Source organism: Schistocerca americana, chromosome 1 (assembly GCF_021461395.2).
Source record: "Schistocerca americana isolate TAMUIC-IGC-003095 chromosome 1, iqSchAmer2.1, whole genome shotgun sequence".
Lineage (NCBI taxonomy): Eukaryota > Metazoa > Arthropoda > Insecta > Orthoptera > Acrididae > Schistocerca > Schistocerca americana.
Genome location: NC_060119.1, coordinates 118,938,544 through 118,959,837, shown reverse-complemented (window position 1 = coordinate 118,959,837; position 21,294 = coordinate 118,938,544). Strand labels below are relative to the sequence as shown.

Here is a 21,294-nt window from a genome sequence, read left to right as displayed (position 1 = left end):
CACTTTAGTTTTTTAAGCAGAATTTGGTGGTCCACACAATCAAAGGTGTTGGCAAGGTCATAGAATATTACAAGATAATTTTACTTGTTTAATGCTGCCAGGATTTCATTTGTGATGTCTTCCAGGCCTTCTCTTTGGTTAACTGTTTATCAAACCCAATATTTTCTACTCAGAAAAAATGTGACAATATTCTGTCACATGTCACTTTCTCAAAAACTTTTCAAAAGACTGGAGAAGTGAAATGGGTGGGTAATTAGAGGTAGTTTCTGTTTTATGGGTGGAAGTGTTGAACAGCATATTTCAGCTGGCGTTAGTCATTGACCGCTTAAAGATAGTCCTGTCAATTCCGTATAAGATGTTAATACTCTGATGGTAACACAATCAATGCTAGAAGTGCTACCACTTTTTAGGGGTCAAATTTTACAATCACATAAGGGTTTTTACTTTCTTTGTAGTCAATGTATCTCTGTTAGAGTTTGCAGTGTCTTCTAAAGCAAATCAAATGCATCTCCAGCTGCTTGCTTATCAGTAGGTACATTGTTTGCTGTCACTAGGAGGAAGTAATCATTGAATTTGGTGGCCAATGATTTCAGTTTCCATCATTTTTATCAACAACATTCAAGGAAGAAAATTTCATTTCAATCTCAAAATTGTTTTTGGTTTATTCTTGAAGTATTTTATTTTCTGTCTGTAGCTTAGCTTTTTAAATAAGAGGCTGAAGGATTTAATAAGACTGGTGGTTGTGGAGCTTCAATTATTGACTATTATGTGTCCTCCATATTGGATACAGCTTTCCATTCATAGTGCATGATGATTAACACCCTTGGGTTAGCTATCCCCTGTAAATGCTTCTGTTTAATTTTACCCTTAAATGCGTTAATAAGACTTACTCAGGAAAGTCCAAGATGGAATAAACACTATTATGAAAAATGGTAAATTATACTTACCACATACAGGAGGTGCTGAGTCACAGACAGGCACAGTGAAAAGACTGCTAAGCATTTAAGCTTTTGGACAAAACGCATGTGTGCGAATGGACACGCATGTGCGCCCCTCCCCCCCCCCCCCCCCCTCTCTCTCTATTTTCGAAGCAGAACTTTTTATCCAAAAGCTTACATGTTTGGCTGCCTTTTCATTGTGCCTGTCTGCAACCCATCGCCTCCTCCATGTGAAGAGTAGCAATCTGTCCCTTTTATAATACTGTTAATAAGACTTACTCTGCACAAACTCGCAAGTCTCTTAGAAGGTGGCCTGCACCTGAAAAGTCACACCACTGTCCATCTGTCATTTTAGACAAAGTGCCACTAATTGCTTCCCGTGAAGGACAAATTACATGTAGACTATCAAAACTGATTGTTTGATTGTTCAGCAGCCTGATGGATGGCACAGATCACATAAACTATCATATTATGAAGCCCCTGGCTGTGCCTGTCAGTATAAGTTTCAGTGGATTCCATGTAAATATGAATTTTTTTTCTATCATGTCAATACACACAGCATGGAAAAGCTGATGAAGATGTCAATACTCCTGAGGACAACAGTATGCAATGTTGAAGTCTGTTATTTTCACTGTATTTGAATGACAGATGTCCGTCCCCAGTAGCTAAGTGGTCAACACAACAGAATGTCAATCCTAAGGGCCCGGGTTCGATTCCCGGCTGGCTTGGAGATTTTCTCCACTCAGGGACTGGGTGTTGTGTTGTCCTAATCATCATCATTTCATCAGCATCAATGTGCAAGTCACCGAAGTGGCATCAAATGGAAAGACTTGCACCCGGCGAATGGCCTACCTGACGGGAGGCCCTAGTCACAAGTCATTTACATTTTTAATGACAGATATCACAAGAAGGTTGATGTCTAAGATTATAGATGTAGGTTGTCTCATTGGAATGTGCAGACTGTGTCCCCCTAGAAATAAGGTACACCAAAATCTCTAAGAAAGAGAGTTGGGCAGAAAATAGGGCCTTCAAAGCCTTACTTATCAACGTCCTAGACGAAAGATACAGTAACATTGTGCGAAATGATTCAAGTTTGTGCTAAATATGGCAGTCAATTAGTAGCATTTATTATCTTGTCAACTATTAATCAGTATGTAAGAAAAACCAAAGAGTAGTACACATAACTTTTAAATATAATCAAGACTTTGTTAGCTCTATCACGACTCAGGCTGACTTGAGTGTAGCAGTATTGCTTATGTTGAACAGATAGTGCAAAATGTAGTTTTCAGTTACAAAGGCATGTTCCAGGAACTTTTACTCATTATATTTGAATTAGGTAACTGTTCTCAGTCCATTGCAATATAAGCCCCACTTACAAAGTTTGCCCTTTTGCTTGGCCCTTACACTTAAGCTGCAGTGGAAGTGTTTACATATCACATTACACCATTTCCCAGGTGTTAAGTGTACCAGCCTACCTTGCAATGTTTACTTTCACCCACTCTGTGAAACCCCAATTAATCACAACACATTCGGAAGCACTGTCACTCTGGTAACTGGTTGTTCTGAACGAGTTAATATTTGTAGCTGAATTTCTATGCAAAGCTTTCAGTATCTGTTCAGATTTTGGGTCTCACACTTGAAATGTTTCCATACATTTGCTGGTGTGGTCTCTTGTTTGTTTTTGACTGTTTTGTGCCCAGTTATTTGATAGGATTTACATCAGAGAATTATTCTCATACATTTTCTGTACATATGAAGTCAGAATAAATTTCATATTTGTGATGAAAATGACATATCCTTGTAGATTTGAAGGGGAAGATATCCTGGAGAAACCCCCTAAGAGTGGTGGTGAGGATAAATTCCGTAATGCAGACTATACTAACAACTCTTCTACAGAATGTTAAAGTAGCAGTCCACAGACAACTACATAAGTACATACCATCAGTGCCACCCATTTTACAGTCCTTCAGAAGCTGAATAGTCTGTGATGTGGTGGTGAAATACTTGTGAAACAAGCATATTTTATCTAAACATTCTATTGAAGGAAATGGGATTTTTGTTAGTTTACACAAGGGTTTGATGATTCAGATTCAAGACACAATGTGAACTAGTGAATCATTATCCATATTTATGACTGAAGACCTGACAATGTTGTAATGGAAATGTTGGTGGAATATAAATAATGGTAAGAATATAGGAAAAATCTCATCATATAGTTGAGGTACTGAGTGGTCGATAGCCACATATACATGACTGCAAAAACTGCTGTGCCTTCGCTTAGAGATGTTTCAGTCTAGATTATGTGACTATTGACCACTCAACTCCTCAACTACAGTGTGAGTTGTTACATTTTAGCAAAGAAATTTAGCAGATTTCATTGTACAACAAGGCAAATGAAACCGATTTCCAGCAGTTTCAAATGACAAAGTGGAAAAAGATACAAAATTTGTGGAATCTTATTGCTCTTTGCATTCTCAAGGATTGGCCAAAATTACAATTGCAAAAACATTACTTTTGAACACTACAGTTTTCGGTGAATTTGCCCTGATAGTGTTTTACGTTAATTTGGATAATGTTTCACTTTTGTGACAACTCTGACAGCACTGAAGGAGACTCTTTACTCAATCTTGTGAATATTATCAATTCATTTGAACATTGTTGCATAATATGTTCATATTTATTGAGATCTACTGTTCAAACAGAAACTGTGTCTTACACAATTTATTCTATCCAACTGAAATGGGTTTGGAATAAAGCTATTTGTGCTGTGAACCTTTGTTTAGATTGCCTTTGCAAATGAGGAGGGATTGCAACTCACCACCTAAAGGAGGCACTGAGTAACAGATGGGCACATTTAAAAGTAGATTGTTGGATGTTTTGTGCGCACACACACAGACACACACACACACACACACACACACACACACACACACACACAAATTATTTTCAGTTATCAATAAAATTCACCAACAGCTGTGTAATTGAGATGCTATTTTATTTTAACTGCCAGTTTTGGCATTCCACTATGCCATCTTCACGCCCCACATGCATGTCTCAAAAATAAATGATATTATCACACAGTGGCACATATTCCTGGATGTCATGAATTCAAAACCGTATCCCAGGTGCTTCATTTGAAGACTTGATTGAAACTTAGCATACCTGCATTCCACACATACTATTGTCTCTGGGTGCTGTGGCACCACTGAGGTATGTAGTGATCCCGGCTAAGGTGGATAATGGACAGTACAGAAGAAGTGTGGGGCAGGATGAACCATCAGGGTAGGGGTGGAGGAAGATAGATTTATTTATTTATACTTTTTTTCATCCTTAGAACATTCAGCACAACACTATCCAATATGTCAGATACATTAGAGAAAAAAAATTAAATACAGTGCTTGATTTGTGATAGTATGCACCAGTATACTGTACTGGTACCTCTGACGAAAAAAAATGAGAACATTTTCTTTTACAAATCAAATACTATGTACATACATAAAAGATATACAGAGTAGGGCAGGATTAGGCGAGGATAGGGCAATAGGGCAGGAAGTCAGCCATGGCTGTATCAATGGAATCATCCCAGCTATCCATTTAGCAGCTTTAGAAAACCACAGAAAACCCGTGACAGGATGGCTGAAGAGGGTACAAACCACATTTCTCCTGAGCAAGAGTTCAGAACATTAACTCAGGCTCGGCCTTCTGGCTCGATACATGATTTTCAACAAAAATAGTGCTGGCTGTGGGTGTGTGCAGGGACAGGATAGTGGCACCTGGAGGGGATAGACTAGCAAAGATTGAGGCTGGGGGAAGGGGGGTTACAAGGACAAAGGATATACTGCAGGGAAAAAAATTGGTGTTGGTGTGAATGCACATGGCATGGGCCGTGAAATAGTTGTTGAAGTCAAGCAAACAGTATTTCGTGGCATGCTTGGCAACTGGGTGGTCCAGCTGTCGTTTTGCCACGATTCGACAGTGGCCATGAATGCAAACACCAGTGTGTTGGTGGTTATGCCCACACAGAGTGCTACAGCTAAGTTTGTAGGCTTACGTGTATGCTATCTCAGGGTTGCCCCACGTTTAATGGGGTAGGAAATGCCTATGACAGGACTGAATTAAGGTGGGAGGGGAAGGATGTACCACACCTCCACCACACCTGTGCTTCCTAAAATTCATAAATCCAACAGAGAGAATCTCTGCCCTTTCTGACCGACACTTTACCTTTAACTTGCTCTCCTATATAGAAGACAATAACCATTTTCTCTACTGACTCTTCACAGATCCTGTCCCTTTATTGTTCGATGGCCTGCTTGTTACAGTCGACATCACCTCCCTCTACACCATCCATGGCCTTGACACCATTGAACACTTGATAGCATGACTGTCTCCATATTTACAACCTCCTGCCTGGCCACCTCGACCTACTATTTCCTCACCCATAATTACCTCTCCTTGAAGGTATGATCCACAAACATATCTGTGGTAGAGATATGGTTAGACGCATGGCACTGTCCTAGGTCGACATATTCATGGGCCTCTAGAGGAATCATTCCTAGCCATCCACCAGGCTCAGGTTTATTGATGACATCTTTACAAAATGGATCACAGGTGGGGGCATCCTATCCACACTCCTCCAGAACCTTGGCACATTCTCCGCCCATTCTCTTCATATGGTCTTCTTCAAACCAACAAGGCACCCTCCTCAATCACACATCAGCCTCATGGACAGATCCATCAGTACCTCTGTCCTCATCAAATCTAAAAGTCTTCAACAACATAATCATTTTGACAGCTGCAACTAGGGGATGATAGTTACCAGTCTGTGTAACTTGTGCCTGTGTGAATATGTGTGTGTTTCTTCACATGACTTTGTTCAATAGCTAGTAATATACTTCTAACTTAACTTGTCTGCTGGTCAGTGCCTCCTCTATGTTGTGAGTAGTAGTCTACCTTAATTCATATTGTTATAACATCCCTGATTTTACAGATACATATGTTAAGGTGGATGTCTGAGAAATGTGTGAACTGGCCTGACCTGTCAGAAAAAGTGCAGTATGCACAACAAAATTGTATGCACTGGAAATCATTACATCAGATAAATGTGGCTACTCCAATTGCATCTTTTTACTTATTTTCTATACTTTTTTTACCCTACCTTATTTCAAGGGGATGCTGGTGCAGTCAGAGAAACATTTTTCATTAGTTAACCAAGGTAAAATTAGGCTGTTTTAGTAACGGATAGTCATTAATCAGTAAGTTGGAGATTGTTTTATTAGTGTGGACTTCTTTTCTTTCAGTAACAAAGTTGAGAGATACAGAAGTGTTAATGCCACTGACTGGAATGCTTTATCAGAACAGCAGTTAAGAAATGATGTTAAGGAAATGTGAACCATTCAAAAGTAAGATGGTGGTGAATCAGAGATTCACATTTAAAGCTGGCTTTACATTACAGATGAGCGGATGAGCATTGAGGGCTCAACCTGCACCTGTGTAAACTCACAGCCAGCACAAAAGTGCAAGTATGCCATGCTCATGAACTATGATGCTACATGACATCATTCTTTCAGTTCTGTTTTCCAGATTTAACATGTGCATTTGTACTGGTTACTCTACTCTCTCTCTCTCTCTCTCTCTCTCTTCAGAACTTCAATGCTCTCAGCTTTGGCTTGTTCCTAGATTTGATTGTAGTTTATCGATTGTACCGTTACCAGTAAAGTGTTACATGCAAATAAACACTGGGCACTGTTTTATGGATATATATTGTATTTCAGGGTTCTGCTTTCTCATATTCCTTCTTTACACCCAAGATGTATAGAATTAGATCCTTTCAAATGAAAAAGTGTTATTGCATACTCTATGACACCAAAGTGATATCTGTAAAACTAATTTGATGATAACACCCACACAAAAATCTAATCTTTCGTAAATGAACCATTACAGCAGAGTTAAATGAAAACAAGTACATTTTGTTGTAGTTCTTTCTGTACAAATAGTTAATAGATAATCCAGACACTATAGGACTTCTTCCAGAAATTGATAAACTCCTCCTTGAACATATGTCTCATACAAGCAGATGAAGTGCATACGGAAAGTGAATCTTTGAAAAAGTTGGTAAAATTATTTTGAGTAAAATTGACTGTTTTATAATGATATCAGTTACTTAATTGCTTTCTTGAATTATTCTTATTTGAAAGAGTGGGAAATCATTTTCAAATCATGACTTCTGCAGTTCAAAAGCTGTTCCAGTTCATATACTTTTAGGATGACCAATGAATGATTAATGAATCCATTTATAATGGAATAGGTCAAAAAGGCATGCAAGCAAATTTAATCATAGTTAGTTGCTCAGAAGTTTCACAGTGTATAACATGCAAATGACTGTGCCATGTATTGTGTAAATGCAGTGCTGCAACCAAGCAAATGCCTTGATAGCTAGAGAACAATTCACTAATGGTGCAACAGTACTTGGAGTAGCTACTTTGTTAGAAGTACAAAAAACAGACAAAAATATGGACACAACAAAAACACAGCACATTACCATGCCTAATGTGGTGTACAAAAACTGTTGGCATTCAAAACAGCTACCAGCAAATGGATGAAATATTCCAGGGAATATTGCACTACTATTCTGACAAAACACGGCAAGTTCAGGTAATAATTAAAGAGCTGGATAGCAATCACACACCCTTCTATCCAAAGTGGACCACAAAGGCTCGATAATACTGAGGTCTGGTGACTGGTGGCTAGGGGTAATGTGACAATTCATCCTAGTGCTCACAAAACCAGTCCTGGATGATATACGCTATCTGAATCTTGGAGAGTAACCATGGGGGCTTTGTGGAATACCACAATATGGCTTCCCAAATCACCATCCCCCACCCCCTCCCCTCCCGCATGTTTTGCTTAGGTTTTATGGCTTCAGCACCACATTTTTCCTGTTACAGACACATCAACGATGAGTGATATTGGTATTCCAGCTTTCTCTGAAATTCCCAGCTTCTGGAGCTCCCTTCAAGTTGTTTTGGTGCTGAAAGCGTTTGTGAGGGTGATGTTTGGTTCTGCAATGACTTTCGCAGCTGTCATCCCTTTATTTTTCATCACAGTCCTGTTCAGTGACTGTCTGTCACGATCACTCAGTACACGCTTTCATCCACTTTGTGACTTAGTGGATGATTTTTCTTCCTGTTTTTCCTATATGTGGTATAGATCTTCGATATGGTGTCTCTTGAAACACCACAACTTTACTGACCATGACTGATCTTTGCAACATTTTGAGGACATTGCACAGGTGCCATACATGGTCAAATACAACAAGCAACCTGGAGGCTTGGCTAACATTTGCATTTACATTCAAGCATTCATATCTCACAGTGTTTCCAAATTTTCGTATGATGCATTAAGACAGTGGTGCCGCCTGCACATAGCATGCCGACAATAAAATTACTGATAAATGCAACTAAAGATTGGAAAGCAAAACCGGGTGCATTGTTAATGTTTAGCAGCTCACATGAGGAAGTGTGTGACAAAATACAGCAACTACCAAACATTTTAAATTGTCTATTGAAATTTACCTCTATTCATTGTGCAATGACTTTTCAACTGCTTCACTGCTACATGAACATCCATTCTTGAACTTAATCATAATTAAGATATGTTGTTGGTAAAACAATTTTTTAGATACACAAATGTGTAGAAAAAAAAAACCATGATATTGCAGTACAAAAGAAGTAGTGTGGTGATTAAAGGCTTCTTAAATAATGGTTATTTCTTATGCTTCAATTGAGTAAAACGAGTCCTAAATGCATACTTTTGTGTCCATTGTTATAGAAGTGGATTTGCTGATGGTGAATAGAAGTGAATGAACTGATAAATTAATCTGCAGTAGGGAAATGTTTTCCATAATCCACATGACTACACTAGGTAAATACAGCACCAGTACTGAAAAATGTTGTATATATGGTACAGTACAATATCGTATCACTGGAATGGTATAAAGAAAAGCTTGAAACAATGACTGAGATACTTATACAAAGCACAGCAAATACCAAAGACATGAAAATTATGCGAGGAGAGAAAAACTGTAACACTGCTAGACAGCCATGGTAGACTCGTGCCCGAACACAAAATAAAGAAGCTGAATTGAAAGTAAGTGGCATGGAGCATGGAACTCCACTACACAACAGTTTAAAATGCATCTTCATAACATGTGGGAGTCACGAATATTGTTTACCAATTTACTAACAGGAAAGAAAATTTTCTGTAAGAGCACTGAAGGATATACTACCAGGAAACCCAAAAACTGGAATATTTTGTAGTTTATAAACCAAATGTGTCATCTAATACAGGTTTTCTGAATTTACATTTCATTTTTGGTTTTTATAACAGAAAAGTTGTTTAAATGGTGTGGGCAGCTGGCTACACTGTTAGTTTGTTAACAACATTGATTCACAAATTATCATCTTCCAACTGTTACACTCAGGCTATGCTACAGATCAGTCTGTCTCACAAATGAGATTTTGTTTGGGGGGGGGGGGGGGTGGTACTATAATCCTACAGCCAAAGACTGATGGAAAATAGACATGTGTCCAAACAGAAATCCTTCAGCAAATAGGCAATACAGACAAAACCATTTAGAAATGTGCCAACTGCAACATTTATGTCAGTAACATCTTTCACAATGCATATTTTAAAAAATTCATGGATTACATAGACAGCACTGAGGAAAATTTACATTTCTTAAGAAACCCTACATGTAGTCAGGGAAGTGACAAACAAAAAGCTCCACAGCATACAGTTTCAATCTTCCGCATTCATTAACACACAATGAAACGAAAGTTGATGTCTCAATAACGAAAATATCTGAGCAATTGTGGGAGTGTCAGAGGAATCACAGGGTGAAACTTAATAAGGTTGGTGAACTGTTTCTGAAATATGGTGCTATAGAAAAATGTTGATGATTAGAATGGATAGATCAAGTAAATTTCTGAAAGACATCAAATCAGATTGTGAAAAAAAAAAGAGAGATACATTTCAAGTTGACTAAAAGAATAACTTGTTAGGGCATATCCCGACGTGACAAGGAATAGCTAACCTGGTAAATGGTGGGAGATTTTAGGATGACACCAAGGCTTGAATACAGCAGACAGGTTCAAAAGGACATAGGCTACAGTCCTTATGCAGGTACTAGTATGAAATGATTTGCACAAGACAGACGAATGTGGTGAGGCACTTTAAAGCAGATGCTCATCACCACCACCACCACCACCACACTACTTCGTAGGGAACAAATGTGCAGCACATCAACCTAGCTTCAAGTTACAAAAAAGGGCTACATGAAGTAAAACAAAACGGCCACAGGACAGCTCACTTCACTGACTTGTTTAAAAACATTTGCCATTATCCAGATCCAGTTACCATTTACACCTCAATAAAGACAAAGTTTACACTCAAAGTGATATCCTACATAATGGAATCATGATATACAACACACTTCCATGAGAGATCAAAGACTAGAATGAATTTCATGCATTCACAAAAGTTGTAAAGATCTTTTAATTAAATTAAGTAAATCATTTCAATGAATTTTCATCTCAAACAATCATCGGTCATGAGGAAGTCGTCTTACTGGAGAAATGTCTACAGAGTTCTCTATTTTCCTAACAGTCATTGTAACTTTCATTTCACTCTTCTCCTGTTGGATTAGCAAACAAGCTTTCAAAAGTGCTAAACCAACCAGAATCTTTCCCCCATTATTTTATTAGTGTGACTATTATTGAGTCTGTTTTGTAATAACTACTCAATAGCATTCTTACAGCTTCTATTATTTTATCAACATAATTAGTGTTACTATTATTAATAATCCGGCACGTAAGGCCCTAATGTGGTCTCGCTAAATAAGCAACAAATAAATAAATAATAAACTACGGAAATATCACACTGTTATGGAAAAGACTGAATGTGAAATAGAACAGGACCATAAACCAAACAGATATGTAATCTAATATTTACAAAGAGGGTGTGTTTTGCTTCTGTGCATATTTAAATTATGTATTCTTTCGACAACATCCATACAATGCATTTTGTCCACATACTGGATAAATAAATAAAAATTGGTCACGTAGTATACTATGATATTTTTGGTTACGCTGAAATTTAAATAAGTTTTCTCTCTATTTCCTGTACAACTTGTCCCTGTTTCTGGACAGTTTGAAGCAACCCATAAAATACAGTCTACAGAACTGAATTTCAGCAACTCCACCACCAATAACTCTGAATAGTAACACACAATGAACATGAAAAATTCGCTGAGACATTTAAAAGCTGATTATGCAAACTGACTCAATGTGATTCGAATCTGTAATTCGACTCCTATACGTACTTTTCAAATATGTCACTGTTATAGCTGTCATAACGTAAACTAAGACTACTCTTTGGTCTGTTATACGACCTATCACATAGGTCATTCACGTCTAGAGTTGACTTCGTAACATGTTCCTTTGTGTACGTTGCGTCTGAATGCTCTGATTCATCTTCAGATGAATTATAATCAAAATCCTTTAAATCATCACATGGTTCACTGTAGAGATCAAAATCGTTATCATATCCACCACAATGCGACGGAATAAATGAACTTTCAGACTCATTGGGAGTTTCCATAATCCTCACAATAACTTCATCCTATTTACACCGGTAACGCCCCTTCCCTAACCCCCACCAACATCCTTTGTTTTCATAGCAAGTATGTGCAAACATTATCCTTGAAAGACACGTATGTTTCAACATTGACGTTGGGTGTATCTTCCGCATCATTGGAACAATTGCCAGTGAATGAGAAAGGTACGTATTTCACGTAGTCCGGAATGATATAGGCATTTACTATCGGCGCCAGATCTGTCCGCAGCACCATATAGCCAATGCCAGCTGCTCATTCCACAGTTACGAATTCATTACTATCCTAAAATTTCGAGTACTGCTGCAGATGATGAAAAGCTCTCGGGTTTCCAGGTGGATTACATAGAGGGATTGATGCAACCAATTCAGAGTACAAACTGCAAGCAAAACTGGAATCTAAATTATGTACCTACCAGCTATTCTGCCTTGCTTGCTGCAAAAAGCCAGTGAAATTAATTTAAAAATTATTATATACCTCTTATATATTGTGTGTAAAAAGATAAAACATACACAGTTCATGAAAGTTAATAACTACAAAGTCAAGTAAAACCGATATGGAACGTCGTTAAAGAAGAAATAATTAGGAACAATGTGATGAAAAAACTGAAGTTGATGAAAAAAAAAATGAATTGACTTACATTGCTCGCTTTTACTCCTATTTTTACAATGCACACCCACTCTAAGTGGATATTACAATTTTCGATTGCCCAGACATGCTATAATGGATTCTTTCAGGTTTCAGAAGTATCTGACATTACATGTTTACACATTTCTCATTAACTGACGGCACAGAGCTGACATACTGTAGTGTCCCAGATGCATTCAGATCAGATAAATTTGATGGCTAAAGCCAGGTCCACACACGCAACAGAAGTGTTGCCACAACTAGTGGCATACTGCGGGTGCACGTATGAGCTCCCAGTTTTCTGTGGTGCAACTTAATAGACGCAACTTTTGTCACGTCACAAAACGTTCAGCGTGGTTATACTTTGATGCACCACTTTCCTACCACCACTGCTCCCTGGAGCAGTAATTCGAAACACGACAATTCTGTCGCAGTTATCTTGGCGTAATTGCTGCTGTATGCCATTCGATTTAAGTGTTTTTTTTTTAATTTTATTTCTGAAAAAAAGTGAAAACAGTGGTCGGCAGGTACACTTTCGCAGCTTCTATAACTACAAGAACAGCAACCTATGCTTGATTTTTTCCAGCAGTGAATATTTGCAAACCAGTGACGTATCTCCAAGTCCTAAAAGATATTTGAATGAATAAAGAAACTTGACATATTTAACCAAAAAAAGCGAGTCGTATAAACTTCGTTACTTGTGAAACCAAGCATTGTATATATTGCGGATTATACGCAGTAAATATTTCAGAGTGTGATGTGGCAGCTGTAAACTAAAAATTAATTATTCTAAATGCCTGTATCAACGAATATAATAAGATTCTAAAATCTTGGAAGAATGTCGTGTCTGGCAATGATATTTCCATGCCAGCTCTTGGTTAGTTTGCCACAGCAGACAGCATTTTCTTCTCTGAATGTTGTTTCTTTTATAAATGTGTTTGTTTCCCCTGATTTATCCCTTTGCAAAATCTATTTTCGGATCCAGTATTTGGGTTTCGTTGTCCTTCTATGTAACTCCAGTCACAGCTCTAAGACCATAACCAGCACCATAACATTCATATGCACCCATATGATTTCAGTTGACGCCATATTGAAAGCTGTTGAGTACATAGAATTTGTGGCATCCTGTGTGAACAGTAGCGCATGATGCCGTTACAGCAAGCCACAAACTGTGGCGCCACATTAGACGCATATGTGAACCCTGCTTAAGACGTCAATATCAGTGCTCCTCAAACCAAAGTCAATTATAAGGGTGCTTGTGCACGAAAATTCACTATAATACTTCATTAATACACTTGGATACTGTGGTGCAGTTAGTACAGTACTAGGAGCACATTCTTTTCACAGATTCACACAGCAGGCGTCATAGTGGATTCAGTAAGGTAGCAGCATCAGATTCATACTATAATTCAAATAGGTTCCTGGATAGCTGTAGAAGTAGTTCTAGATTCATCCAATAGATTCCCAACTAGCTGTACTACCGTGACTACACACTTTTGTGATGGATGACAGAAGAGTATGCATAGTGCTCTAAGAATCTCACCAATTCCTGTCAATGGCACAGAATCGCTACAGCTATGGGACGGAAGACTCAGTTAATGTTCAAACCCCTTGTAAGTATACCTGATTTACAGAGTAGATTCTTTTACGAGTTTGATACAGCTTTTCACTGTAGTACATTCCCAACTGTTCATCTATACATAAATGCAGTACCCTTCATCCAGTTGCACTCAATTAATGTGGTAGGTAGCAGGAGCGTTATGACTACATTTATGAGGCTATCATAATAGTGATATATATACAGTCTAAATCAATATAGCACAATTCAAGCCTTCTCACACAGACGCACATCCTGCCAGAAGTAAATTTCACACTGGAATTACCATTGTAAAGAAAGTTTATGTTAGTGTTACCAGCTATAATTATATGCTCGTATGTCGATTCGAGACCTGAAAGAACAGTTTGGAAGCAGGCAAACCCACCTACTTTAGTAAGTTTTTAGATGACAAATACAAGCCATGCTCTGTAAGGGATTTGATCTCTATGAACGTATACAGGTTGTCTCAAACCTTTTGAGTGAAATTGAATCAGGTGATAGTGCGTCCACAATCGAATGTATTGAGACATAGAACCAATGGTCAGAAATGCAAATGTATTGTGTTATGGATATTGAGACATAGAACCAATGGTCAGAAATGCAAATGTATTGTGTTATGGGCACACAGTGTACACCATGTAACAATAACATAGCTTCAAAGTGACGACTGACAGTCTCAATTCATGGATGGCAATAACACAAGAATTTCTGCCACACTCTCTCAAAGCTCCTTGGTGGCTGTTGTATTAGGAGACAGACAGCTTGGATGTCAACAAGCAGGTCTTCGTCTACTTCTACATGGGTTTCACACACCAACATCTTGACATAAATCCAGAGGAAAAAGTCCAGAGGTGTGAGATCTGAAGATAGCACTGGCTATGGGACTGGGTCTCCCCTTCAGATCCAACGATGAGGCTACGTGTTGTTCAAGTACTCATGGACATTAACATTGAAGTGGGCTGGCACCACTGTGTTGAAACGACACCCTTTGTTGGACAACAAGGGGCGCAGGCTCCAAGAACTGTGGCACAACATTTCGCAGGAACACCAGGTAACATGGACAGTCAAATGGGGTGGCAGCAAATACGATGGTAATAGATGATTTTGCACAATGCCCACCTGCATACGTTGGTGGAGTACTGTTGCTGGCAGTCACCGATGTCGTTGGCGTGGTGTTTGTTCTCACTCTAGACGTGGCTGCTGCAGATGTTGAACACACCATCATGGATGAATGAAGCCTTATCCATGAACAATACAAACTGTTTGAAGTTCAACAGGACAGCACTGTGATGGACAATACATTTACAGAAAGAACATGGGTCTCAAAATCCGTTGCAGTACTTGCGCAAGTTCTTAATGATAGGGGTGTAATTTTCTATAACGTTTCTCTCTGAACTCCCTGCTCTCTGGAACTGTGGATTACACCATCTTCTGCTGATTTTCGGATTTTTCTGTGTTAGATATATGCATTAAAAAAACAAGAACATGACTCTAAATTTTTCAGATTGTGTTTTCTCATTCTTATCGCCATGCAGTGGGTCGTCTGGGACTGGAGCGTTTTGTAATTATGCGCTACGGCCATTGCTGAAAGATGATGTGCAAGTGTTAGTCCGTTATAATCACGAGTAATTTAGTTTCTCGCCGTAACTGGTGAAAATTAACAGCTGCGTGTTTCATGGTCACTTCAAACCAGATCTGCCACTATCCTATGCCATACGCATTTGTTTTGACAACATAGAACAAGGTGGAGTCTTATTCAGTTTGCTTCACTGTCGTCGCAGTGTTGCCTCAATGTGGTATTCTACCTCTACGCTACTCGCCTTAACTGTCTGAAACCCTGTCAATTCTGTGGTCTCAGGCTGCATCTGAGAAGCTGGTCACTGCAGTCGGCACCACAAGGCGCGCCATTTATCTGTACCCATGATGGCAACACCAATTTGCCAGACGTCAGATTCTGAATAAACTGAGACAGAAATAGGATGCTGCCAGGGATAAGTCCACTTTCTAAGTCACTCCCACCTGGGTGCTGTCATACAGTGCCAAAAATCTGCATCTAAATTTACATCTGCACTACGTACACATTCTTACGATGTATGACAGCGGGTTGTTTGGGTATCGCTATCAATTACCCAGTTACTACTATTAACTAATAGTGTGCGGTAAGTTTCCATTTCCTCGATTTTTCCGCCAAAGTCATTTTTCGAGATGAATATAGCCCAAATTGATTTATTGTTTGACTCCTCTTGGAAAGCACACTCTCATAATTTTAATAGTAAACCTCTCTGTGGACCACAACGTCTATCTTCTAGCGTCTGTCACGAGTGTTTGACGATAATGTAAGTGACGTAATTGCACTTACTAAACTAGCTCGTGAACAAACGCATAACTGATGTCTGGATCTTCCCTATATCACCTATTGGTCCTAACTAGCAACGGTCACAAGTTGGCGAGCAGCCCTTCAGAACTTGCCAGAATGAGGTTTTGTCATCTACATCTTTGTGCGTGAATTACATTTTGTAAATATTCTTCCAATGAATCTTAGTCTGGTATCAGTTTTACCTACATCTAATTTTATGTGGTTATTCCGTACACATACTTTAGAAATTTTTCTTTTGTTACTGTCCCCAGAGACTGGCTGCCGATCTTGCAATAAAAAAATATATTTCCTTTGGCCTACTTCAGGGCAACACATTATATTTACTCATGTTGAGCCTCAACTGTCATTTCCTTCGCCAAGCATTGACCCTCTGCTGGTCTTCCTGCATTTCAGTTTGTAACTTTTCTATAAACGAAGTATTATCTGCGAACGGCCCCACAGAGCCTCCGACGTTATCCGCCAGACCATTTGTGTCTTTCATGAAGAGTAACCTCCCAATAGCTCTGCCTTAGAGTTCTTCGGAATTCTATTACGTACGTCGGTTTTGTCGTGTTAAGAAGCTTTGAGTTTCGTGTGTTAGGAAGTTCGTAATTCACTCACAAAACTGGTCAGATATCAGGTAAGCTCGTATTTTGTTCACTCCAGTGCGTAACTTTATCGACTGCCTACCAAAGTTAAGGGTCACAGCATCAACCTGGATGACTTTAACTACTGCCTTCTTGATCTTACAGATGAAGAGAGCGATCCGACTTTTACAACACTGATGTTTGCAGAATCAGTGAGGATTCTTACACAGGAGATTTTAAGTCTGCAAAAGTAGCCGTAGCACAGGAGCATGAATCCGGTCAATTGTTCTACAACAGACTGAGAAAATCAGCTGATCATAGTGATGATCCCTGTGTTCCCCCCCTCCCTCCCCAACTTCATCATAAATCTCTGCTTTACAACTATACATGAAAGCTTTAAGGGAGAGGGATGGTATTATCTCTGGAAGTAATTGAAAACAGAGACGTGGTGTTCACAGTAACTACTCAGTTAAGAAGAGCAATACCAATAATGGCCTCAACCGCAGCACATCACATCTTCGCAGTACTCTGGTACACTGTGGACTCTTTACTTTGTGATATTCGCTTATGCTGCACCCATTGTTTTACCAAACGGATCACTTTACTGTGATCTAAACTATCCAAAACTTTGTTTGTGGACATACTACGAAATACTGTTAGAGACCTGTATCACTGTAAGGTTCATTTCAGTGACTGATTCAGTGCATGTTCGGCAGTGCATCAGCTATTCGTTACTGTCTTCATTTGTGCTTTGAATAGGAAATAGAGTATATCCAATAGATGGTATTTTTCACAGTTATGAAAGAGTGCAACAATAAACCATAGTGACATCAAAATGACTGATGTATCTGGAAAAAGCAGGACTCTAGCCTAACCTCTTACTTATCTGTAATAATCCCTATTGTGCTACTATCAAGTGTTGCTTCTGTACTGTAACTCATGAATGATACATTCTTTCTTTTTAATGTGTAACAGAAAACTTAAGCTCAACATAAGCTTTAGCAAGATTACCTGATCTTATTAATTACATCATAGCAATTTTAATGCGTTTCTTATTTTACAGATTGAAGCAACTGAAATTTTACATACCAATTGCATATAGAACTTGAAAACCACTAATTTATGTTCAAATCAAGATTCAAAATGATGACATACAAGGTCTATTCCTTCCTGATTCTTAATACTACTTTTTCAGTGAATAGCAACTTACTGAAAACATGAGGTAATAAATTACTTGTAACAGTTTCTCTATTTTGGGTAAAGCAACCTTTATAAGTATGCAGATTCACTGTATCAAAAAGAGGTGCATGATATGGCGTCAGGAGGCAAAAGTCCAAAATAAACTGAGCCAGAGCTTAGTGAAAGCACATTTAGTGGCAACAAACGCAGAACACGATTCACTTGTCTCATTTGACTCTGAGTCTACACTATACCTTGTACTTTGCAAGCAAACATTTGGTATGTGATGGAGGATGAATGGCTTGCCATCAGATCTAGAAAAATAAGAAAATAATCAGCAAAGTGTATTGTAGGAAGGATCAATCTCTTTCGAAAAGAACCTACTTGGTGGAAATCACAAGTAGATAAATGCCTACAAAAGAATAAGACCATCCAGAAAACAGTGATGGCTGCTACAGCTATAGGGGGGAGTAGGGCACTCTGAACCACGGGGCACAATGAATCTGGTAGCATAATATCAGTGTAAGGTGGTAAATTATTTTTTCCTCTGTGCATATGTTGTCAGTACTGCTCTACCAACTGCCACTTGTTTTCTGCAGGATTTAGTTCCCACCATTAGTGTTGTACTGGTGATATGTTAGTTTCGCGACAGTGAAGTAATTTTTGGGGACATAGATAGATTGAATTTTGTTCAATCCTTTGTCACCAAATTTTAGAGAAAGTAAGTCATTGTAACAATATCAATACTGTATTTTAATGATATAGATCTTCAAATATTAACAATGTTCATACATAACCTCACATGAGCTTTGTTTGAAATATGTACTGTTGGGGCACATTGAACCAAGCTCTCCCGGGGCACAATGAGCCATGGTTCATTGTGCCCCAGGAATCTTTTAAGTGTCCAATACAAGCACTCTGTCTTTGTTTCTTTAGCATGGGTAAAACATATGTGTAGGAATTTAAGGCTTTTAATTCACAGACGTTCAGCAGTCCTGTTTTATATTATCAGGATTGAAGATGGTTCTGTCATACTGCAGGAAGACGGACAGAGGTAAACTGACCATTATGTTATCCAAGAAGCTGTGCAGGATGTTCTTAATAAGGGCATGGCAGTTCACCAAGCAGCTAAATCTCATTTAATACCTTACCCAACTCTTCATTGATATGTTCAAGACATTAAATGTGGATCCAGAGAATGATTGACACCAAACTATGACAATCGTAAGGTATTTTCTGTGGAGCAGGAGAAAGAATTAGGTAAAGAATGAAACTTTTGTTCCAGATAGCAACATACTTTATGTGCTCCCACGACCTGCTACCGATGGTGTGACAAAGAGACAAAAATCATATTTCAAATTTGGAATCAGCTTCGAGTCCATTGATGTTCAGTAATTCCAAAATAAGTAACATGATTGTGTGCCTACAGATTTAATTACATGATTCACACATGGAATATGTGTACACATTATGTTTAAAGTATATTTACACTTACTTTGTATGCTAAATAGGTTCTTTCAGTGAACCTGTTTAAAGTGGTTCATTGTACCCCACATGTGGGGCACAATGAACCATTTACCAAATTTTCTTCAAAGGCCTGCAGCTAAAAAACAATTAATGACAATGCAATCATATAAGGCCATTTGATACTTGAATTATTAAACTGTAACATCTGTAAATCACAACTCTGTAATAAAATTATTGGATGAGTAACATGGAGAGATATTTTTTATGGTTCAATGTGCCCCACTCTCCCCTACACTTTAGGAGGATTAATTTCTGTACAGTATAATATTCATAAAGCGAGGTGGCTTTTGGAGTGTAGATGCAGATGTAGAAGTAGAATTTTTCAGCTATTTTAAAATCACTTTTTAGAAGCTATAGACCGCTTTACTTATTAATAACAGGAATTCGCTAGTGGATGCTGAAAGTTGTGCTTCTGCCTGAATCAGAACGAATCTTTAATTTACAGATATCATTGTTCTTATTGCATTGAGAATATCGAGAATAAGAGACTATAATGATTAATTTTGTGTATAGTTTCTCCTATTGGGATATGCGTAACATCTAGTATTTTATTTTTGCAACAGAGAAGTAAATCTAGCTGCCAGTGCACCATGATTAGAAATACTAAAGGATGATACAGTGACATTCCAATATTATGTGCAATCTGAAACACTTATTGAAAGGGACGTCCTGTAAATGTGCTCCACCAATTCTGCAACACTAATTCCACCTAAATTGCTCATTCTTCCTTCTAACATTGTGTGTAACATAGCCAAATTTGCACTGCAAATGACACTCTTCACTTCACGAAATGTTCATGTTCACACTATATACATCTACAGTGGTAATGTATATCCAAAAGAGGTAGTCATATACCCTTATATCACGCAAATTTGGAGGCATGTAACCCAACATAATTCACAAAATAATATCCTGAAGGCATGTGCTGTAGACTAATTGAGTGAAATCGTATCATCTGGCGAAAGACAGGTGGGTTATGAGCAGAATACCTGTGCAGCATCCGGAGAATTGAATCTGCCAAGTAACAAGCATATTCTTTTTTCACTACAGCCGATGCATAAAAATGAACTTTGTCTGTCATTGCAGGAACTGCATCACCAGTCGTTTCATTTAAGACAATCTCATATTTTGCATAGGGATGGGCTATGATCGCGCTCGAGAAACGCGCGACGCGAAGGCAATTTCTCGAGAATGTCTCGGGTACGCTCGAGAAGTTGACAGTGCTGCGCTCTCTGAGAAATTGCGCAAACCTTCAGTACACGAAGCACTGAGCCGCAGCTGTCGTACTCGTCGTACGTACGTGCACGGAAAACTTTGAAATTCTATGATTGATATCAACTGTACTACCGTTATTAATGTGTACTGAAGTTTTAGTATATGTCTCATAAGACAAAAATCATACAATTGTTGTTTAAAACAAAGCACAGAATTCGCATGAAACAGAAGCTTTATTCATACAAAATAAATTACCTTGTACATTCTGCATGTATGCATGCATGCTTAAACGTAAAAGAGAAGTGCTACAGTCTTTTATATACAGAAACTGCGTACATGTGTTTACTTACTGAAGAAAGAAAGGAAACAAAAGTTGCTCAGCAGAAGGCATTTTTACATCCCATTGCTGCACTGCCATCGATTTTTGTTTAGAAATATGATTTTATTAACCAATTGGCCTTTCAGTCTGCTTCTTTGTTTGTTTATAAGTAGTCCTGTTTTCGAAAATATCCTTTCACTGGGAACAGAAGTTGCAGGCATTTCAAGATATTTTTTTGCCACGACAGTTAGATCTGGGTAACTTTTCATTTTTTTTCCAG

General features: G+C 38.4%; 1 protein-coding gene across 3 annotated transcripts in view; it reads right to left on the bottom strand.

The window, feature by feature from the left end:
* The window catches only part of LOC124620577 (protein maph-9-like), a 153,171-nt gene extending 140,684 nt beyond the window's left edge, over positions 1 to 12,487 (bottom strand). For 2 of the 3 annotated variants that reach the window (XR_006980195.1, XM_047147079.1), the window contains exon 1: positions 11,317 to 11,646. Coding sequence is in view for 2 of the 3 variants with exons in the window: in XM_047147079.1 (XP_047003035.1) it covers positions 11,317 to 11,594 (278 nt within the window). In the remaining variant the exon portion in view is untranslated. Of the gene's footprint in view, positions 1 to 11,316; positions 11,647 to 12,247 lie in introns of those variants that run through there. The other variant, XM_047147080.1, reaches the window with a different exon arrangement.
* Between the last annotated feature and the right edge of the window lie 8,807 nt (positions 12,488 to 21,294).